Here is a 23,711-nt window from a genome sequence, read left to right as displayed (position 1 = left end):
CAGTCAGCATTAGTTTTAATTGAGGAATTATCGAGTCTCTATTGCATTCATTGTTTCATTACTCAGTTTAAGTCAAATATCTATTCGATCATCTGTAATCTTAGTCTAATTGTGGAGATAATTCGAAAACGAGCAGAGGCGGGAGCGCGCAGAACAAACAATAGGCGAAGCGAGACGCGCGTACGTGCGCGCCGCCGACACAATTCGTGCGCTACGTGCGGTGAATGCCAGAAGCTTTTAACTGGGAACCAGTGCGAGTGTTTTTCCTCTGTTCAGGGTTTATATTAGTGATCTTCCATCATGCATGTGGACTTTGAGAAGCTGCGGATGAGCGGCGCGGGGAAAGCCATCGCGGTCCTGACCAGCGGCGGGGACGCGCAGGGTAAACAACATCATCATAATAAAAGCATTACGGACAAACAAACATTCTGGACAAAGAGCGTTTCAGACGCGAGAGTGCGATGCATTTTAAACGCGTCTCACGCATTCTTCAATCTCAGTACATCTGCGTGCAAGCAATGTGGAAATATAGAAATGTGTTTTACTACCTGTTGTAGAGGAATCCACTCGTGCACACACTGCTAAAACTATTGCAAAGGGTTTCTGGTTTCATTTCCTAATTTTCTCAGTTTTTTCTGTTATATGAGAGTATCTGGGGCAGAAGTAATGCATGAACTGACTGTTATGTAACTTATTGGAGCAGCACTTTGTGTCACGAGCACTATCTAGTGTCTTCTTGTGCTGCTTTTGTTTGTTCATGGAATTGTTTGCTCGTTAAATTGGCACTGCATGTTGTGTGTGTTGCCAGATTGCATTGTGCATTGCATACACAGTTTGTCAAATGTATCTGTAGTTGTTGCTTATACATTAAATGCATTTTGTTGTGTGTGTGTGTGTGTGTGTGTGTGTGTGTCTGTGATTTCTGCAGGTATGAATGCTGCTGTTCGTGCTGTAACACGCATGGGCATCTTTGTAGGTGCCAAAGTCTACCTGATCTATGAGGTAGGAGCTTCTGCTGGGCGAGAGACACTAAGAGCTTGTGTGATTCGTAGCTCTCTCTTTCAATTCAATTCAAATGTGGTTCATTGCTTCACATATACATACATACATACAAAGAATTGAAAGATAAATAAATAAAGGTAAGTAGAACAATTAATCAACATTTCTGTATACTATGACAAATTTAGATCTCTCTCTCTCTCTCTCTCTCTCTCTCTCTCTCCCTCTCTCTCTCTCTCTCTCTCTCTCTCTCTCTCTCTCTCTCTCTCACTCTCTCTCTCAGGGTTATCAAGGCCTGGTTGATGGAGGTGATCATATCAAACTCGCCAACTGGCAGAGCGTCACCAACATCATTCAGCTTGTAAGTCTGAGACACTTGAGCACCGTCTCCATCTGTGTTTAGTGTGTAGTGTTCATCTGTGTTTAGTGTGTAGTGTTCATCTGTGTTTAGTGTGTAGTGTTCATCAGTGTTTAGTGTGTAGTGTTCATCTGTGTGTAGTCGGTAGTGTTCATCTGTGTTTAGTGTGTAGTGTTCATCAGTGTGTAGTGTTCATCTGTGTTTAGTGTGTAGTGTTTAGTGTGTAGTGTTCATCAGTGTGTAGTGTTCATCAGTGTTTAGTGTGTAGTGTTCATCTGTGTGTAGTCGGTAGTGTTCATCTGTGTTTAGTGTGTAGTGTTCATCAGTGTGTAGTTTTCATCTGTGTTTAGTGTGTAGTGTTCATCTGTGTTTAGTGTGTAGTGTTTAGTGTGTAGTGTTCATCTGTGTTTAGTGTGTTGTGTTCATCAGTGTTTAGTGTGTAGTGTTCATCTGTGTGTAGTGTTCATCAGTGTTTAGTGTGTAGTGTTCATCAGTGTGTAGTGTTCATCTGTGTTTAGTGTGTAGTGTTCATCTGTGTGTAGTGTTCATCTGTGTGTAGTGTTCATCTGTGTGTAGTGTTCATCTGTGTGTAGTTTTCATCTGTGTTTAGTGTGTAGTGTTCATCTCTGTTTAGTGTGTAGTGTTCATCAGTGTTTAGTGTGTAGTGTTCATCAGTGTGTAGTGTTCATCTCTGTTTAGTGTGTAGTGTTCATCAGTGTGTAGTGTTCATCAGTGTGTAGTGTTCATCAGTGTGTAGTGTTCATCAGTGTGTAGTGTTCATCAGTGTGTAGTGTTCATCAGTGTGTAGTGTTCATCAGTGTGTAGTGTTCATCAGTGTTTAGTGTGTAGTGTTCATCTCTGTTTAGTGTGTAGTGTTCATCTCTGTTTAGTGTGTAGTGTTCATCAGTGTTTAGTGTGTAGTGTTCATCAGTGTGTAGTGTGTAGTGTTCATCTGTGTTTAGTGTGTTGTGTTCATCAGTGTTTGGTGTGTAGTGTTCATTTGTGTTTAGTGTGTAGTGTTCATCTGTGTTTAGTGTGTAGTGTTCATCTGTGTTTAGTGTGTAGTGTTCATCAGTGTGTAGTGTTCATCAGTGTGTAGTGTTCATCAGTGTGTAGTGTTCATTAGTGTGTAGTGTTCATTAGTGTGTAGTGTTCATCAGTGTGTAGTGTTCATCAGTGTGTAGTGTTCATTAGTGTGTAGTGTTCATCAGTGTGTAGTGTTCATCAGTGTGTAGTGTTCATCAGTGTGTAGTGTTCATCAGTGTGTAGTGTTCATTAGTGTGTAGTGTTCATCAGTGTGTAGTGTTCATCAGTGTGTAGTGTTCATCAGTGTGTAGTGTTCATCAGTGTGTAGTGTTCATCAGTGTGTAGTGTTCATTAGTGTGTAGTGTTCATTAGTGTGTAGTGTTCATTAGTGTGTAGTGTTCATTAGTGTGTAGTGTTCATTAGTGTGTAGTGTTCATCAGTGTGTAGTGTTCATCAGTGTGTAGTGTTCATCTCTGTTTAGTGTGTAGTGTTCATCAGTGTGTAGTGTTCATCAGTGTGTAGTGTTCATCAGTGTGTAGTGTTCATCAGTGTGTAGTGTTCATCAGTGTGTAGTGTTCATCAGTGTGTAGTGTTCATCAGTGTGTAGTGTTCATCAGTGTGTAGTGTTCATCAGTGTGTAGTGTTCATCAGTGTGTAGTGTTCATCAGTGTTTAGTGTGTAGTGTTCATCTCTGTTTAGTGTGTAGTGTTCATCTCTGTTTAGTGTGTAGTGTTCATCAGTGTTTAGTGTGTAGTGTTCATCAGTGTGTAGTGTGTAGTGTTCATCTGTGTTTAGTGTGTTGTGTTCATCAGTGTTTGGTGTGTAGTGTTCATTTGTGTTTAGTGTGTAGTGTTCATCTGTGTTTAGTGTGTAGTGTTCATCTGTGTTTAGTGTGTAGTGTTCATCAGTGTGTAGTGTTCATCAGTGTGTAGTGTTCATCAGTGTGTAGTGTTCATCAGTGTGTAGTGTTCATTAGTGTGTAGTGTTCATCAGTGTGTAGTGTTCATCAGTGTGTAGTGTTCATCAGTGTGTAGTGTTCATCAGTGTGTAGTGTTCATCAGTGTGTAGTGTTCATTAGTGTGTAGTGTTCATTAGTGTGTAGTGTTCATCAGTGTGTAGTGTTCATCAGTGTGTAGTGTTCATTAGTGTGTAGTGTTCATTAGTGTGTAGTGTTCATTAGTGTGTAGTGTTCATTAGTGTGTAGTGTTCATTAGTGTGTAGTGTTCATCAGTGTGTAGTGTTCATTAGTGTGTAGTGTTCATTAGTGTGTAGTGTTCATCAGTGTGTAGTGTTCATCAGTGTGTAGTGTTCATCAGTGTGTAGTGTTCATCAGTGTGTAGTGTTCATTAGTGTGTAGTGTTCATTAGTGTGTAGTGTTCATCAGTGTGTAGTGTTCATCAGTGTGTAGTGTTCATCAGTGTGTAGTGTTCATTAGTGTGTAGTGTTCATTAGTGTGTAGTGTTCATCAGTGTGTAGTGTTCATCAGTGTGTAGTGTTCATTAGTGTGTAGTGTTCATTAGTGTGTAGTGTTCATCAGTGTGTAGTGTTCATCTGTGTGTAGTGTTCATCTGTGTGTAGTGTTCATCTGTGTGTAGTGTGTAGTGTTCATCTGTGTGTAGTGTGTAGTGTTCATCTGTGTGTAGTGTGTAGTGTTCATCTGTGTTTAGTGTGTAGTGTTCAGCTGTGTGTAGTGTGTAGTGTTCATCTGTGTGTAGTGTGTAGTGTTCATCTGTGTTTAGTGTGTAGTGTTCATCTGTGTGTAGTGTGTAGTGTTCATCTGTGTGTAGTGTGTAGTGTTCATCTGTGTTTAGTGTGTAGTGTTCATCTGTGTTTAGTGTGTAGTGTTCATCTGTGTGTAGTGTGTAGTGTTTATCTGTGTGTAGTGTTCATCTGTGTGTAGTGTGTAGTGTTCATCTGTGTGTAGTGTGTAGTGTTCATCTGTGTGTAGTGTGTAGTGTTCATCTGTGTTTAGTGTGTAGTGTTCATCTGTGTGTAGTGTTCATCAGTGTGTAGTGTTCATCAGTGTGTAGTGTTCATTAGTGTGTAGTGTTCATTAGTGTGTAGTGTTCATTAGTGTGTAGTGTTCATTAGTGTGTAGTGTTCATTAGTGTGTAGTGTTCATCAGTGTGTAGTGTTCATTAGTGTGTAGTGTTCATTAGTGTGTAGTGTTCATCTGTGTTTAGTGTGTAGTGTTCATCTGTGTGTAGTGTTCATCTGTGTGTAGTGTTCATCTGTGTGTAGTGTTCATCTGTGTGTAGCGTGTAGTGTTCATCTGTGTGTAGCGTGTAGTGTTCATCTGTGTGTAGCGTGTAGTGTTCATCTGTGTGTAGTGTGTAGTGTTCATCTGTGTGTAGTGTGTAGTGTTCATCTGTGTTTAGTGTGTAGTGTTCATCTGTGTGTAGTGTGTAGTGTTCATCTGTGTGTAGTGTTGTTGTTTGATCATGAGAAAGCTCCAGTTCTTCTCTATATCAGTGTCAGTGTTTCTGAACTCCTGAAACGCCTCCATTGTATCTTGAGTTTCTTCCGGGAACGAACACGTCACAATATTCCTCATTATAATAATTCATACGCAGAATAAAGGGGCGGGGCCTGGTTGAGTTAGTTAGTAGTGTGTTTAACTGGCGGTTATGGTAAGGAGTGGGACATTTCACAAACACACTCGAAGCACTCGACCAATCACAACACACTGCTCCAGCCGACCAATCAGAGCACAGTGTGCTTTTCAGAAGGAGGGGCTTCATAGAGACAGGAAGTAAACAGAGCGTTACTGACAGACTGGGAAGAGAGGAGCCGCAACAATGGAGAATATGAGGAAAATAATCAACATTCAATCAGGAAAACCTGTTCTAGTAGAGCCTGAAAACAACTTTAAAGGGAAGCCTGACCATGAAACCAGGAGCATCAAACATGTAATGAATAAGTAAACGGGTTTAAAAGTTCTAATAAGTTCCCGGTGGGTTTCTGCAGAAGCACTGAGCTGTCAATCATCTTGAGCTGTCAATCATCCTCCTCTGCCTGACAGCAGCAGGATTGAGATTAAAGCAGCAGATTAAGTGTGAGATTACAGCAGCGTTTGCATCACATCTACGCTCACTGGTCAATTGGGTGTGGTCAACTCGCAGTGTATACTGTATAATTCAGTTTTGTTTAAAAATAGTGTGAAAATTGTGCATTATGCAATAAGTTGAATGCGTTTCTGTGTGATGGGTAGGTTTAGTGTGTGTGTGTGTGTGTGTGTGTGTGTGTGTGTGTGTGTGTAGGTGTGTGTGTGTGTGTGTGTGTGTGTGATGGGTAGGGTTAGTGTGTGTGTGTGATGGGTAGGTTTAGTGTGTGTGTGTGTGTGTGTGAGTGTGAGGTGGGTAGGGTTAGTGTGTGTGTGTGTGTGTGATGGGTAGGGTTAGTGTGTGATGGGTAGGGTTTGTGTGTGTGTGTGTGTGTGATGGGTATGGTTAGTGTGTGTGTGTGTGATGGGTAGGGTTAGTATGTGTGTGATGGGTAGGGTTTGTGTGTGTGTGTGTGTGTGTGTGTGATGGGTAGGCTTAAGGATAAGGTTAGTGTGTGTGTGTGTGTGATGGGTAGGGTTAGTGTGTGTGTGATGGGTAGGGTTAGTGTGTGTGTGTGTGTGTGTGTGTGTGAGATGGGTAGGCTTAAGGATAAGGTTAGTGTGTGTGGGTGTGTGTTATGGGTAGGGTTAGTGTAAGGGGACAGAATATACAGTTTGTACTGTATAAAAACCATTACGGAGAGTCTCCAAAAAGATAGGGAACCAAAAGTGTATGTGTGCGATTGCCACTGATCATGTGTTCCCTTCTCCTGTGGTCAGGGTGGCACCATCATCGGCAGCGCCCGCTGTAAGTCCTTCACGACTCGAGAGGGTCGTTTATCCGCGGCGTTTCACCTGCTCCAGCGCGGCATCACGAACCTGTGTGTGTGTGGAGGAGACGGCAGCCTCACCGGGGCCAACATCTTCCGCAGCGAGTGGAGGAGCCTACTGGCAGAGCTGGTGCAGCAGGGTAAACACACACACACACACACACTCACACTCACTCACTCAGTGACTCACTCACTCACTCACTCACTCACTCACTGACTCCCTCACTGACTGACTCACTCACTCACTCACTCAGTGACTCACTCACTCACTCAGTGACTCACTCACTCACTCACTCACTCAGTGACTCACTCACTCACTCAGTGACTCACTCACTCACTCACTCACTCAGTGACTCACTCACTCACTCAGTGACTCACTCACTCACTCACTCAGTGACTCACTCACTCACTCACTCACTCAGTGACTCACTCACTCACTCAGTGACTCACTCACTCACTCACTCAGTGACTCACTCACTCACTCACTCAGTGACTCACTCACTCACTCACTGACTCACTCACTGACTCACTCACTGACTCACTCACTGACTCACTCAGTGACTCACTCACTCACTCACTCACTCACTCACTCAGTGACTCACTCACTCACTCACTCACTCACTCAGTGACTCACTCACTCACTCAGTGACTCACTCACTCACTCACTCACTCAGTGACTCACTCACTCACTCACTCAGTGACTCACTCACTCACTCACTCAGTGACTCACTCACTCACTCACTCAGTGACTCACTCACTCACTCACTCAGTGACTCACTCACTCAGTGACTCACTCACTCACTCACTCAGTGACTCACTCACTCACTCACTCAGTGACTCACTCACTCACTCACTCAGTGACTCACTCACTCACTCAGTGACTCACTCACTCACTCAGTGACTCACTCACTCACTCAGTGACTCACTCACTCACTCAGTGACTCACTCACTCACTCAGTGACTCACTCACTCACTCAGTGACACTCACTCACTCAGTGACTCACTCACTCACTCACTCACTCAGTGACTCACTCACTCACTCACTCAGTCACTCAGTGACTCACTCACTCACTCAGTGACTCACTCACTCAGTGACTCACTCACTCACTCACTCACTCAGTGACTCACTCACTCACTCACTCAGTCACTCAGTGACTCACTCACTCACTCAGTGACACTCACTCACTCACTCACTCAGTGACTCACTCACTCAGTGACTCACTCACTCACTCACTCACTCAGTGACTCACTCACTCACTCACTCAGTCACTCAGTGACTCACTCACTCACTCAGTGACTCACTCACTCACTCACTCACTCAGTGACTCACTCACTCACTCACTCAGTCACTCAGTGACTCACTCAGTCACTCAGTGACTCACTCACTCATTCAGTGACTCACTCACTCACTCACTCAGTGACTCACTCACTCAGTGACTCACTCACTCAGTGACTCACTCACTCACTCAGTGACTCACTCACTCACTCAGTGACTCACTCACTCACTCTGTGACTCACTCACTCACTCAGTGACTCACTCACTCACTCAGTGACTCACTCACTCACTCAGTGACTCACTCACTCACTCAGTGACTCACTCACTCACTCAGTGACTCACTCACTCACTCAGTGACTCACTCACTCACTCAGTCACTCACTCACTCACTCAGTGACTCACTCACTCACTCAGTCACTCAGTGACTCACTCACTCAGTGACTCACTCACTCACTCAGTGACTCACTCACTCACTCAGTGACTCACTCACTCACTCAGTGACTCACTCACTCACTCAGTGACTCACTCACTCACTCAGTGACTCACTCACTCACTCAGTGACTCACTCACTCACTCAGTGACTCACTCACTCACTCACTCACTCACTGACTCATTCACTCACTCACTCAGTGACTCACTCACTGACTCACTCATTCACTCACTGACTCACTCATTCACTCACTGACTCGCTCACTCACTCACTGACTCACTCATTCACTCACTGACTCACTCATTCACTCACTCAGTGACTCACTCACTGACTCGCTCACTCACTCACTGACTGACTCGCTCCATCTCAAATGTTTTAGTTCACGGTATTAACACTGTTTGTGTGTAAGTGATCGTTCACCTCTCCTGCACTGAAACCAGATCCTGATCTGCAGGTTTTCAGCAGGACTTGAGGACAGTTGTAAAAAAGGTTATTCCAGATTTGCACTGAGCTGAGGATTGAAAGAGTGTGTGTGTGTGTGTGTGTTCCAGGCCGGATCACGGACTCTCTGGCGCAGCAGTTTACTCGTCTGAACATCGTGGGTTTGGTTGGATCCATTGATAATGATTTCTGTGGAACTGACATGACAATCGGAGCCGATTCTGCTCTGCATCGAATCATGGAAGTTATTGATGCCATCACCACCACGGCACAGAGGTCACACATGTGTATACACTCACACACACACACACGTGATGACATTTGATGCTTACAGTGACTCATGAATACACATGCTCAGTGTGTTTGGTGTGTGTGGAACACACAGCCACTCTCTCTCTCTCTCTCTCTCTCCTGTGTTTCAGTCATCAGAGGACGTTTGTGCTGGAGGTGATGGGCCGCCACTGCGGGTCAGTTACTGTTATTATTCTTGAGGCCATGTGGATCTGATCTGATCTGGTCTGGTCTGATCCGGTCTGGTCCGGTCCGGTCTGATCTGGTCTGGTCCGGTCTGGTCTGGTCTGGTCCGGTCTGATCCGGTCTGGTCTGATCCGTTCTGGTCTGATCTGGTCTGGTCTGATCCGGTCTGGTCTGGTCTGGTCCGGTCTGATCCGGTCTGGTCTGATCCGGTCTGGTCTAATCTGGTCCGGTCTGGTCTTATCCGGTCTGGTCTGATCTGATCCGGTCTGGTCTGATCTGATCCGGTCTGGTCTGATCCGGTCTGGTCTGATCCGTTCTGGTCTGATCTGGTCTGGTCTTATCCGGTCTGGTCTAATCTGGTCTGGTCCGGTCTGGTCTGATCTGATCCGGTCTGGTCTGATCCGGTCTGGTCTGATCTGATCCGGTCTGGTCTGATCTGATCCGGTCTGGTCTGATCCGGTCTGGTCTGATCCTGTGTGTGTGGTTCTCAGGTATCTGGCTGTGGTCTCGGCTCTGGCGTCCGGCGCTGACTGGCTCTTCATCCCGGAGGCTCCGCCAGAGGACGACTGGGAGGATCATATGTGCGCTCGACTGGGAGAGGTCAGAGTCCGGCCTCATGATCCTCGAAACACTGACACTTAAAGAAAACCCATGGTGTGAAAATATCACGGGCTCAGATGTAATTGGACAAATGAATATAATCATACATTTTTATATAACCAAAACATTTTATAGTGAATATAAAAATATTATTATAATAAAAAATATTATTACTACTAAATAAAGCAAAATAAGAAATATTACTACTAAAATAAAATAAAAATTATTTTACATTACAGCTGTAAAATGTACTTAGTAATATTTATGGCTGTATTAATTAATTTATTTTCAAATCAATTTCAAACCATCAAACTTTATTTTGACTGGAAAAACACCTGATATATAACCACATTTACTGTGATTTACTGATTTCAGTTTTATTTTGAATAATAGTGCAATATTTTAGCTTGTAGAAAGTATTTGACTTTAGTGTGTGTGTGTGTGTGTGTGTGTGTGTGTGTGTGTGTGTGTGTGTGTGTGTGTGTGTGTGTGTGTGTGTGTGTGTGTGTGTGATCAGAGTCGCAGTAAAGGCTCTCGTCTGAACATCGTGATCATCGCAGAAGGAGCGATCGACAAACACGGCCAGCTGATCTCATCCAACTACGTCAAAGATGTGAGACTCTCAAGGATGATGTTCAGCTGTGGAGATCTTCAGACTCGTGTTCTAACCGTGTGTGTGTGTGTGTGTGTGTGTGTGTGCAGCTGGTGGTTCAGCGGTTGGGTTACGACACACGGGTCACTGTACTGGGTCACGTTCAGAGAGGAGGAACACCGTCTGCCTTTGACAGAGTCCTGGTGAGTCCATGTTCACCACACACACACACACACACGCGCACACTCGTGCACGCGCACATATACACACAAACACACACTCTCTTTCTCTCTCTCTCTCGCATACACACTCGCACACTCACGTACAGATGCACACTCTTGCACATATACACACAAACACACACCCTATCTTTCTCTGTGTCTCTCACACACACACACACACACACACACACACACACACACACACACACACACACACACTTACTCTGGATGCAGCACAGATGAATAAAACGTGGGTTTGTCTTTTGCGTTACTTCATCTCATCTTATTTTTTATTTTTTTACCTTTCTTTTGTATAAAAGCTTGTTTCGCCCTGGAATAAAAAACTGAAAATCTCATAAATAATATATATAAAAAAAATTGTATTGCAATAAATTAATCAGAATTACGAAATGAAAAGTCACAATGATCTTCTTTTATTTTTTCTTCTGTGGTATTGTGTTAGAATAGTGTGTTAAATGGCCTTGGGTCAGAAAGCCGCTAATTGTGTGTGTGTGTGTGTGTGTGTGTGTGTCTGTGTGTGTGTGTGTGTGTGTGTGTGTCTGTGTCTGTGTCTGTGTGTGTGTGTGTGTGTGTGTGTGTGTAGAGCAGTAAGATGGGTGTAGAAGCTGTGGTTGCGCTGCTGGAAGCGACTCCTGAGACGTCCGCTGTCGTGATCGGTCTGTCGGGGAATCAGGCCATGCGTCTGCCGCTCATGGAGTGTGTGAACATGGTGAGTTAAACACGCGACCCTTGACCTTCAGTCTGCTGGAGCAGTGCAGAGAACACACGTGTGTGTGTTTCTGTGTTTTAGACTAAAGAGGTTCAGAAAGCCATGAATGAGAAGAGGTTTGAAGAGGCCATTCAGTTGCGTGGAAAGTGAGTTTCACTCGTTGTTTGTTTTGTGAGTGTTGTTTATGTGAATGAATCTCTGAACTCATCAGTTATTTCTTCATCGCAGGAGTTTTGAGAATAACTGGAACACGTACAAGCTCTTGGCTCATCATCATCCGGCTCCGTCTAAGGTGCCCGACTCGTTCATACACGATATACTGTCTTTGTGCTTTTAAAACATCTAATCAAAAACACCCAATTACTGTCCTAATAAGTGTCTCATGCACATTATCAACAAGTGTTTTTTTAAAATATTTAGTTGAAAATGTATTTGTCGAATAATATAAACCAATACTATCACAGTATAATATAATAATGATTTATATATATATATATGCATATAAAATGTATATATATGCATATAAAATATATATGTATATATGTATGCATATAATATATATAATTTACATTCTGTGTATTTATTATATTATGCATTTATTTTTTTTAAGACACACACACACACACACACACACATATATATAAACACGAACATATGTGTCTTTAAAAAAAATGTATATTATATTTTATATATATGTATATATATATATAGTCATTGTAAAAGTATTTGTTTTACAACTATATAATTAAAATACAATATACACAATTTAATTTAAATTCTTAATTTAATTAATTTAAAACAATTTCATTTAATTTACATAGAAATGTACACATTTTTTCACATTAAAGAAAGTACCATTTAAAATTAAAATTAAAAATACAATATACACAATTTAACTTTTAATATTTTATTAAAAAAATAATTATTTATTATAAATACATAGAAATGTACACATTTTTTCACATTAAAGAAAGTACCATTTAGCTGTTTGACGGCTGTTTTATGTCGTCTTTAAACAGCAATTAAACAGACTTGTGTTGTGTGTGCTTTTGTTTGCCTGTTTGGGTGTGTGTGTGTGTGTGTGTGTGTGTTCCTCCAGAGTAACCACTCGATGGCGATCCTGAACGTGGGCGCTCCGGCTGCAGGGATGAATGCGGCTGTGAGGTCAGCGGTGCGCGTGGGACTCGCTCAGGGTCACATGGTTTACAGCGTTCACGACGGCTTCGAGGGGCTGGCCAATGGCGCGGTGAGAATCAGTCACATGGTCTGCTCTCTCTCTTTCTCTCTCTGTGCAGTGTGTGTGTGGCGCACTATTGTGCTTTCACATACGCTGCATTTGCAGTGCGTAACTGATCTACGGCTGTACCACAAACACAACATTTATTCTTTATTTTTTATTTCAAATTACTATTTTTACTATCAGCGTCTTTTATAAAATAATCTAAAAGGGTTTCAGCGTACAGGTAGTTATGTGTCTTCATTTTTCACAGACGTATTCATGTTTATACGTGTTATTCAATGCATTATGCCTACTTCTATATAGATTTATATGTTAAGTTTCCCAAGCAGCTCATACCATTTCTTTTGCATTTAAATATTTTTACCTCTACGAAGAGACGAGTGCCATCCATTAGCTATGTCGTGCAGTGTGAACGCTCGAGCCTATTAACATGGGTACGGGGAAAATACGCACTGCAAACGGAGTATGTGTGAAACGGGCGTGAGTGTTGTCAAAAGTGCCGACTTCGGTACCACGTCGATACTGAAATTTAAAAAATCTGACGCGTTGAGCGGAGTCGTAAACTCCTCTGATTGGCCGTTTTGTTCACGAGCTCATCAGATATGTCTGTGATTGGCTACAATGATCAGCGCTTCAAAAACATGTTGTAAATCTACATCTGTACCCGCGTTTTCATAACCCTTCAAATTGCGCGAATTGAAATTACGAATTAAAAATACGCCCAATGGAAAAACGTAAATTTTGCAAAAACACCCATTTATAGCAAAAAAGTTTTTACGCTCGCATGAGGAGGTTTTTCAGGCAATTCGAGAAATAAATATTAACGGCGCTCAAAGCGAAACATTTTTAAAATGGTACGGAAGTCGGTACTTTTGGCGACACCAGATCATGTGATGGACTGACACGCGTGTTCCTGCAGCTGACGGAGGTTCACTGGCACGATGTGGCGGGATGGACGGGTCAGGGAGGGTCACTGCTGGGCACCAAACGGTCAGTTCACTGAGATAATCCATCAATTCACATTCATTTGTACAGCGCTTTGCACAATACACATCATTTCAAAGCAGCCTTACAGAAAATTATACATTATAATTTACAGTGATCTGTTATCAGAGGAAACTGTATATCCAGGATCCACACAAACCACATGCTGCTGTCAATCACACTAGCCCCGCCCACTGTATGATCTCATTGGTTCATCTGGCTCCCCATATCTGTATATTAAACATCACCTAAACTTTGATTGGCTGAGATCGCTGGAGAATTTATATCTTAACCTCCTCAAATAATTACTGTTAGAATCCACAAAGTTATTGTTTTTACTGTTTTTCAATTGTTGGAGTTTGTTTATTCATTCATTGATGTTTTATATGTGTTTAGAACTCTGCCCAACTCCTGCATGGAGAGAATCGTGGAGAACATTGGCAAATTCGGCATTCAGTCGCTCCTGGTGATTGGTGGATTTGAGGTACTGTGTGTGTGTGTGTCAGTCAGTGAGTGTGTGTCAGTGAGTGTGTGTGTGTGTGTGTCAGTGTGTGTGTGTCAGTGAGTGTGTGTGTGTGTCAGTGAGTGTGAGTGTGTGTCAGTGAGTGTGTGTGTGTGTGTGTGTCAGTGAGTGTGTGTGTGTGTCAGTGAGTGTGTGTGTGTGTCAGTGAGTGTGTGTGTGTGTGTCAGTGAGTGTGTGTGTGTGTGTGTGTGTGTCAGTGAGTGTGTGTGTGTGTGTGTGTGTGTGTCAGTGAGTGTGTGTGTGTGTGTGTCAGTGAGTGTGTGTGTGTCAGTGAGTGTGTGTGTCAGTGAGTGTGTGTGTCAGTGAGTGTGTGTGTGTGTGTGTCAGTGAGTGTGTGTGTGTGTGTGTCAGTGAGTGTGTGTGTCAGTGAGTGTGTGTGTGTGTCAGTGAGTGTGTTTATGTTGAGTATCTGCTCTCTCCTGCAGGCGTATGAAGGAGTCCTTCAGCTGGTTGAAGCTCGCGGTCGCTACGATGAGCTCTGTATCCCGATGTGTGTGATCCCGGCGACGATCAGCAACAACGTTCCCGGCACAGACTTCAGTTTGGGCGCAGACACCGCGGTGAACGCCGCCATGGAGGTGAGACTCACTCGACCCGATCGCAGTGATCCTGCGTGTGTGTGACGGGGTGTGTGTGTCTGTAACATGTGTCTGTAATGCTGTTTGTGTGTGTCTGTCTGTATGTATGTAACAGTGTGTGTGTCTGTATATATGTAACAGTGTGTGTGTGTGTGTGTGTGTGTGTGTCTGTAACGGGGTGTGTGTGTGTGTATGTGTGTGTGTGTGTCTGTCTGTATGTATGTAACAGTGTGTGTGTGTGTGTGTGTGTGTGTGTCTGTAACGGTGTGTGTGTCTGTCTGTGTGTGTAACAGTGTGTGTGTGTATGTAACTGTGTGTGTCTGTAACAGGTGTCTGTAATGGTGTGTGTGTGTTTCTGTATGTAACTGTGTGTGTCTGTAACTGTGTGTGTGTCTGTAACTGTGTGTGTGTCTGTAACTGTGTGTGTGTCTGTAACTGTGTGTGTGTGTGTCTGTAACTGTGTGTGTGTGTCTGTAACTGTGTGTGTGTGTGTGTCTGTAACTGTGTGTGTGTCTGTAACTGTGTGTGTGTGTGTCTGTAACTGTGTGTGTGTGTGTCTGTAACTGTGTGTGTGTCTGTAACTGTGTGTGTGTGTGTCTGTAACTGTATGTGTGTCTGTAACTGTGTGTGTGTGTGTCTGTAACTGGGTGTGTGTGTCTGTAACTGTGTGTGTGTCTGTAACTGTGTGTGTGTGTGTCTGTAACTGTGTGTGTGTGTGTGTGTCTGTGACTGTGTGTGTGTGTCTGTGACTGTGTGTGTGTGTCTGTAACTGTGTGTGTGTGTGTCTGTGACTGTGTGTCTGTGACTGTGTGTGTGTGTGTCTGTGACTGTGTGTCTGTGACTGTGTGTGTGTGTGTCTGTGACTGTGTGTGTGTGTGTCTGTGACTGTGTGTGTGTGTGTCTGTGACTGTGTGTATGTCTGTGACTGTGTGTGTGTCTGTAACTGTGTGTGTGTGTGTCTGTAACAGTTTTTGTGTGTGTGTCTGTAACAGTTTTTGTGTGTGTGTCTGTAACATTGTTTGTGTGTGTGTCTGTAACTGTGTGTGTGTGTGTCTGTAACTGTGTGTGTGTCTGTAACTGTGTTTGTGTGTGTATGTGTTTGTAACAGTGTTTGTGTCTGTAACTGTGTGTGTGTGTGTGTGTGTGTGTGTGTGTGTGTGTGTGTGTGTGTGTGTGTGTGTAATGGTTTTTGTCTGTACCTGTGTGTGTGTCTGTAACTGTGTGTGTGTCTGTAACTGTGTGTGTGTCTGTAACTGTGTGTGTGTCTGTAACTGTGTGTAACAGTGTGTGTCTGTAACTGTGTGTGTGTGTTTGTAACAGTGTTTGTGTCTGTAACTGTGTGTGTGTGTGTGTGTGTGTGTGTAATGGTTTTTGTCTGTACCTGTGTGTGTTGGTGTTTGTGTCTGTGTGTGTGTGTGTAATGGTTTGTGTCTGTAACAGTGTGTGTGTCTGTTTCTCAGAGCTGCGACAAAATCAAGCAGTCTGCGTCGGGAACGAAGCGCCGCGTCTTCATCGTGGAGACGATGGGCGGATACTGCGGTTACCTAGCAACCACCACCGGTATCGCCGTGGGCGCAGACGCCGTCTACATCTACGAGGAGCCGTTCAGCATCCACGAGCTGGAGGCGTGTTTACATGATCAAAAATACAGTACAAATAGTGGAATATTATTACAATTTAAAGTAAATGTTTTCTATGTGAATGTATAGAAAAGTGTAACTTATTCCTGTGATCAAAGCTGAATTTATTTAATTAATACTTCATTAAAAAAATAATAAACTAAATAATTAATTTAAAAATACAGTAAAAATCACAAAATAATGTTATAATTTACAACGGCTGTTTTCTATGTGAATATTGTGATGTTGATTTTACAGACAAACGTGGAGCATTTGACCGATAAAATGAAGAATGATATTCAGAGAGGACTCGTTCTGAGGTAACGCTCGCAGTCTTTCAGTGTAATCAGGGTTGGGGAAGTTACTTCGAAAAGTAATGCATTACAATATTGCGTTGATCCCTTAAAAAGTAACTAATTGTGGTACTTAGTTACTTTTTTTTAGAAAAGTAATGCGTTACGTTACATTGCGTTAATTTTTTCTCACGCCTCTGCACTTCGATTTGTCTCAACGTGAGGACAGGAGAGCTGTCAGTCAATAAATTGGAAAACAAAGTAACTTTCGTTACTTATTTGAAAAAGTAATCTGATTACATAACTCAAGTTACTGGTAATAATGAGCATAATGAACGGGTTGTGTGAGGACTGATGCTGTTCTCTGCAGGAATGAGAAGTGCCACAAGCACTACACCACTGACTTCATCCACAACCTGTACTCCGCCGAGGGCAAAGGTGTGTTCGACTGCAGGGTCAACGTGCTGGGTCACCTGCAGCAGGTGAGAGGTCATGTGACCGGTGACCCCGGGACACTCGTGCCCGCAGGGATGAGGCTGTTGGTAATGTGTTCTGTGTGTTCAGGGTGGCGTTCCCACACCGTTCGACAGGAACTTTGGCACTAAACTGGGAGTGAAGTCTGTGCTGTGGCTGACGGAGAAGACGAGGGACTCCTACAGGCAGGGTGAGGAACTGAACAATGGGGCTGAAATAAAATCAAGTGATAAAGTAAACTTTGACTTAAAAAACTTAAATGAATATTAGAAATGTTGCCTTTATTAAACCTGAAATAAATATAAAAACATATAACAATTACTAAAAATGACCAATTTATATTACAGTTTAATAGAAATATTAAAAAACAAAATTAATGATAAAAACACAAATCAATAAATAAAAATTACAGCTAAATAGAAATAATAAAAATATAAAACGCATAACAAAATGACAAAAACGGATTTTTAAAAAATTAATACAATTATAAAAGTACAAAAAATGTACTAAAACTGAATTAAATAAAAATTATAGCTAAATAGAAATATTAAAATGACAATAAAAGCATGTAAAAAACTTGAAAAAATGATAAAATCACACAAAATTACAAACACTGTAATAAATAAATAGAGCTAAATGGAAGTTTAAAAAATAGAATAAAATGATTTAAAACACGCAATTACAAAAACTGAAATAAAAATTACAGCTAAAGATAAATATTAAAAAATGTTAAATTATAAAGCGCATAACAAAATTGCAAAATCTGAAATATAAGTTACGACTAAATAGAAATATTTTTAAAGAACTAATAACATTATAAAAACAACAAAATGACTAAAACTGAATTTAAAAAAAAATTACAGCTAAATAGAAATATTAAAATAATAATAAAACCACAAACTTAAAATTAACATAAGTACAAAAATTTAAATAAAAGGGAAATAAATGGAAGTTTAAAAAAACAGATAAAATTATTTTAAAAAATAACAAAACTACTAAAACAGCAAAATATATATAGATTTAATGAAAAATAATAAAAATTGAAAGCATATGACAAAATTACTGAAAGTAAAATGAGTATAAATTAGTTAAATTGAAATGTATAAAAAAACAGAATAAAATGCTAAAAGCACACATGGACCAGATAATAAACGATGTGTGTGTTGCAGGCCGTGTGTTTGCGAACGCTCAGGATACGGCGTGTGTGATCGGCATGAAGAAGAAGGTCATGTCGTTCAGTCCCGTCACCGAACTCAAGACACACACCGACTTCGAGTGAGAGATTTACCTCGCTAACAGTCAACATCTGCAGATTAATACCGTATTAATACCTGTGTGTGTGTTTCTGACGTGTGTGTGTGTGTGTGTGTGTGTGCGCAGGCACAGGATGCCGAGGGAACAGTGGTGGCTGAATCTGCGTCCGATGCTGAAGATGTTGGCGAAGTATCAGACCAGTTTTGACGAGTACGTGACAGGAGAGATCGAGCATGTGACCCGCCGGACCCTCAGCATCGAGACGGGCTTCTAGAGATTCAACACCTCTCCAGCAGGGGGCGCTAGTGTTCTCAACCCTGACCCCTGTAACACCTCTCCAGCAGGGGGCGCTAGTGTTCTCAACCCTGACCCATACAACACCTCTCCAGCAGGGGGCGCTAGTGTTCTCAACCCTGACCCATGTAACCCCTCTCCAGCAGGGGCGCTAGTGTTCTCAACCCTGACCCATACAACACCTCTCCAGCAGGGGGCGCTAGTGTTCTCAACCCTGACCCATACAACACCTCTCCAGCAGGGGGCGCTAGTGTTCTCAACCCTGACCCATACAACACCTCTCCAGCAGGGGGCGCTAGTGTTCTCAACCCTGACCCATACAACACCTCTCCAGCAGGGGGCGCTAGTGTTCTCAACCCTGACCCATACAACACCTCTCCAGCAGGGGGCGCTAGTGTTCTCAACCCTGACCCATACAACACCTCTCCAGCAGGGGGCGCTAGTGTTCTCAACCCTGACCCATACAACACCTCTCCCGCAGGGGGCGCTAGTGTTCTCAACCCTGACCCATACAACCCCTCTCCAGCAGGGGGCGCTAGTGTTCTCAACCCTGACCCCTGACCCATACAACCCCTCTCCAGCAGGGGGCGCTAGTGTTCTCAACCCTGACCCATGTAACACCTCTCCCGCAGGGGGCGCTAGTGTTCTCAACCCTGACCCATACAACCCCTCTCCCGCAGGGGGCGCTAGTGTTCTCAACCCTGACCCATACAACCCCTCTCCAGCAGGGGGCGCTAGTGTTCTCAACCCTGACCCCTGACCCATACAACCCCTCTCCAGCAGGGGGCGCTAGTGTTCTCAACCCTGACCCATACAACCCCTCTCCAGCAGGGGGCGCTAGTGTTCTCAACCCTGACCCCTGACCTCATCATGTGACACACTGACATTAGTGTTCATGAAGTACTTTCATCATGAAATAACTCAATATTAAAGAGATTAGTGTGTTGTTGTATTAGTGCTTGTGCCTTTGTCTTGTTTTTGTTAGTTTTAACAACTGGCCTTGTTGTAATATTTCCTTCATAAATATGAATCTTCATATTTGAACGGTTGTGTGTGTTTGCGACGGAAGATCTTGTGTTTCTGAGAGATTTGAAGTCTCTCAGGCTGAAAGGATTTATTTGTGAAATGATTTGTAGTTTTGTCTGTATTTTCCTCTGATTGTAACTCAGGAGTTTCCTCTAGAAATGCTGCCGATTTTTCACCCTAAATCACGTTTACAGATTAATATGTAGATCTGCATGTCTGAACCTTTGAAGTTCATAAATAAATATAGATATTTTCTGCTGATTTCTGTGTTTTGTACTATATTTCTACAATACTGTTACTGAAGCAGCATAAAATCAGTGACAATGTACCTACAATTAGTTTATTAATTATAATTTATTTATTTGAAGATTATAATATAATAATTTTATAAAAAATATATAGTTATAATTATACAGTAATATATTATTGCATATAATCAAATAATTTAGTTAATATAAAATTATATTTAGTATATAATAAAATGTTTTTATATATGTACACAAAAAATTTTAAGCCAATTGTATTATAATTATTTTATTTTATAGATAATATATAGAATAATATTTTGTGATTATATAATATATGTATATATTATTTTATATATATAATTATGATTATAATATAATGCTATATATAATAAACTATATAATATAATTTATATATATTTATAAGGAAATTATACTTTTAAAAATGAATGACGCCAACATATACACATGCTCACACACAAGCGAATATTTTCTTTATTTAAAAGCTATTGCTGGATATATCCTGGGATGATTATGTATGAAGCTAACATATTATCGCACATTATAATAATAACATTCTGTGCGGTGTTTCTGGCTGTTTGCTGGAGTTGGTCCTCCGGTATCCCATAATGCCTCACCGTCAGCGCTGGTAAATCGCGCATGCGCAGTTGCTCGGTCTCTTTTGGATCCGCACCTCTTCTGCTAAAATGGTGAGTGTTTGTGGCCCGAGAGAGTAATCTTCAAACATCTTCTCTATCGCTCTCATATAACTGCCATTTCTCATTACTCAGTGTTTGGAAGAGTGAATTAAACATGATCTCTGCTGTATATGTCGAAGTAGACGATGATAGCGTCTTTAAATGTTATTGTGATGCGCTGTTAGTGTCAGTGAGTCGCGGCTCTGAATCCGAGTCGAATGATTGTGTGAAAACAGTGACTTTAGCGATTCAGTTTAGAGAAATCGCGTCTTTATTAACACGTAAATGAGATGTAGTTTGGCGTGATGTTTATAGTCATAACAGCACATAGTTTGAGGAGTGTGAAGTTGACTATTACTGTTGTTTAGTTATCAGAGATGAACGTAATGCAGTGTAGAAGTTGGTTTAGTTCATGTCATTAACTCGGATGTGTAAGTTAGTCTGGTGTATTTTCTGCAGTAAAACAAACTTTTCCTCTAAACACTGAGATGATGCTAGCCTCATATTGCTGTACAGCTCGTATATAAATGTTTATTTAATGTTGTAGTATTAGTTCAGTCATTCAACACACTCTCCAGTCATTTCTGCAAATCAACAGATTTTATGAAATTCTGTGATCCAAATGTGTCATTTATAATTTCCCATATTTTTTAAATGTTTTATTTAAAGTATCCCGTATTTATTGAAACGTGTCCCATGTAAAGTATCTCATATTTATTGAAATCTCTGTGAAATATATCCCATATTTATTAAAATGTATCATATATTTATTAAAATGTGTCCTATGTAAAGTATCTCATATTTATTTAAGTCTCTGTGAAGTATGTCGTATTGATTAATGTTTCTGATTCCTCGTCAGGCCAAGCGCACCAAGAAGGTGGGGATTGTGGGGAAGTACGGCACCCGTTACGGTGCGTCCCTCAGGAAGATGGTGAAGAAGATTGAGATCAGCCAACATGCCAAATACACCTGTTCTTTCTGTGGGAAGGTGAGATCAGTCGTGTGTAAACCGGGAAACTTGACTACCGCATCACCGGCACTGGCTCGCCAAAACACATTTGTTGTTACGTGAATATTACGACACGAGTGAAGCGCAAAGCTTTGTTTAAATGTTACATTGCATCCATGGAAACGTTTGGATTCGCGGTACGCCACATGAGCCAGTAAATCTTTGTAGGCTTTGTGTTATGTTTCTGCGATCTGGACACCCGATTATCAGCGAATTTATCAATATTCCATTAGACGCGGAATATCTTGATTCTTTTCCCAAATCTTCATTCACGTCTCGCCCATTTTCACAAGGAGATTGTAAACGATTCTTCCGTTAGATTGCTTTTAATTTGTCCTACAGCGCTTTTTTTATTACTTTACCTCAGTAAAAATGAGAGTATAATAGGCCTGATACCATTTTGCTTGCACACAAAATTCTATTAAACACCGTTTGTGCTTGTTATTACGCTAAGGCACTTCAAGTTTATTTGTATAGTGCATTTCACTCACGCCTGGGATTTTAGTTTCGCTTCTGGCAGCGCAAAATCCAACGTAGCGTAAATGTGTCGACCTGTGTAAGATAAAACTCACTCTTCAGAACTTTTACAGCATCAGGAGAAAACATGAAGATATTAGAAAGAGAATGACTGTCTCTATTGTGTCCCACATCTCAAAGCGCAGAGCGGTAGGATATATGACGCATCTTTGTCGGGAAATATAAAATTAATGTATTTTAAATTAATAGCTTTCATATTTTATTTGGGTTACCAATATTTATCAATATTACCAATATTTTGCCCCGCCCTCGTCATCAGGGAAAAGAAGAGATGCTGCAAGAGGAACTTATTCTGATTCTAGATTATTAAAACTATAATGATGATGTGCACCTGTAGATCATTCAGAATAAGCACTGCAATATTCCATACCAAATATGAATGGTCCGATGTTTGTTTGTGTGTTCAGACTAAGATGAAGAGAAAGGCTGTCGGTATCTGGCATTGTGGATCCTGCATGAAAACTGTGGCTGGCGGCGCCTGGACATACAAGTAAGAGCGAATGCCATTCCTAATCAAAGCTTCATCTAATGTTAAATACTCTGACGTCTCGCTCGGTCTCTTCCACAGCACAACGTCAGCCGTCACGGTTAAATCTGCCATCAAGAGGCTGAAGGAGCTCAAGGACCAGTAAACCGCACGCTGGTTGTGTACAGATCTTCATTCCCTATCGGACTGTGTTTCTCTGTGGCTCGTTGGAACATCCCATAATAAACCTGAGTCTAGAGCGGGACTTGCTTCTGTCTTATTTCATTGCAAAACGAAACGTTTGAATTTGCATGATCATGGTGTAGATTTGCGTTTCTAAAATAATCAGATTTAATGAGGGAAAATTAGTTTGGAAAGGGAATGTGAAAACTCTGATTCCCACGGAAATGTAATCTAAATTGTGCTGAAGAGTAACAGTCTGGGTCTGGAAATAAAAACGTTCATTTTCTCAACGGGGAAGTTGATTATTCACGATAACTCGTAAACTTTTAAAGACAGACAGAGTTACGAGGTTGTTAATCGAGGGGATTTGCTTCCGCTGAATCCGTCAGCCCACGTTAACTGACTTTTTTATTAATCCTGTTTAACAGCTCAATTCCTGAGAACTACATTACCCATGATGCTCTATTGGTGCTATTACACCAATCTTGAGTAGGAAAAAAGCATATAATATATATATATATATAAAAGTGCTGTAAAATCGATTAGTTGCATCTAACAAAAGTCTCTGTGTAAATATATTTGTTAAACAAATATTCAATGAGATTAATTGATTTGACAGCACGTGTGTGTGTGTATATATATATACACAAGCGATATCACACGTGCACAACGTCACCATTTTCACATATTTGGGACTAATGCTAATGCTTTTTTTTAAAGTGGAATAATTCTTTCCTTCACTTAAGCTGCTAAAATCACAGTCTCATACCTGTCAGATTGCTTCAAATCATAGTTTGTGTTGTGATTTTCCTCATATCTGATTGGTTCAATTTGTCACTTATAACAAAGGTTTTTTTTTAATCCATATGGTGAAAAATGAATGGGAAAAATACTTCTGGAACCTTGAGTTTGATTCTCAAAAAATACATGTTAGATATCCCTTGCAGTAATTATGAATGACTAGAAATATCATGCAAGACTAGATTAAAAGTGATGGAAACTCAAAAGGAAAACATCTGTGGATATAGAAAGAGTTCTCAGGTTGTAAGACCATCAACATACATAAACATCAATCTGACTGCACTCAAAAATATGAACTGAATCGAGCTGAATAATGACACTATTGTCTTTTGTAGAGCTCCTTTAATGAGTTTTGACACATTAACTGTTATTTTCCTTTGAATTTCTATGAAGGTGCTCTGAAATGATCAATTTAAAGTTTTATAGAAATAAATGTGCTTTGACCAGTGTCTAAATGGATAGAA

The 23,711-nt window shown here is 41.3% G+C and overlaps 2 protein-coding genes across 2 annotated transcripts; both read left to right on the top strand.

Moving 5' to 3' along the window:
* The first annotated feature begins 146 nt into the window (after positions 1–146).
* Positions 147–19,569, top strand: pfklb (phosphofructokinase, liver b). Its single transcript, XM_077240284.1, has 22 exons — positions 147–382; positions 929–1,002; positions 1,283–1,360; positions 6,207–6,396; positions 8,514–8,679; positions 8,826–8,870; positions 9,372–9,480; positions 9,998–10,093; positions 10,183–10,275; positions 10,898–11,023; positions 11,105–11,169; positions 11,252–11,315; positions 12,123–12,269; positions 13,183–13,253; positions 13,644–13,731; positions 14,196–14,348; positions 15,809–15,973; positions 16,226–16,287; positions 16,631–16,742; positions 16,825–16,924; positions 17,904–18,009; positions 18,115–19,569. Exons 1-22 carry the CDS (start codon positions 301–303, stop codon positions 18,260–18,262), a joined length of 2,340 nt encoding a protein of 779 aa, XP_077096399.1. The 5' UTR covers positions 147–300; the 3' UTR covers positions 18,263–19,569.
* Positions 19,570–20,227: 658 nt separating this feature from the next.
* rpl37a (ribosomal protein L37a) lies at positions 20,228–22,736 on the top strand. Its single transcript, XM_077240281.1, has 4 exons — positions 20,228–20,263; positions 21,111–21,239; positions 22,205–22,287; positions 22,366–22,736. Exons 1-4 carry the CDS (start codon positions 20,261–20,263, stop codon positions 22,427–22,429), a joined length of 279 nt encoding a protein of 92 aa, XP_077096396.1. The 5' UTR covers positions 20,228–20,260; the 3' UTR covers positions 22,430–22,736.
* The last annotated feature ends 975 nt before the right edge of the window (positions 22,737–23,711 follow it).

The sequence above is a fragment of the Siphateles boraxobius genome, unplaced genomic scaffold (assembly GCF_051911475.1).
Source record: "Siphateles boraxobius isolate OS27281-9 unplaced genomic scaffold, OSU_SipBor_1 223, whole genome shotgun sequence".
NCBI lineage: Eukaryota > Metazoa > Chordata > Actinopteri > Cypriniformes > Leuciscidae > Siphateles > Siphateles boraxobius.
This window is presented reverse-complemented; position numbering and strand designations above follow the sequence as displayed.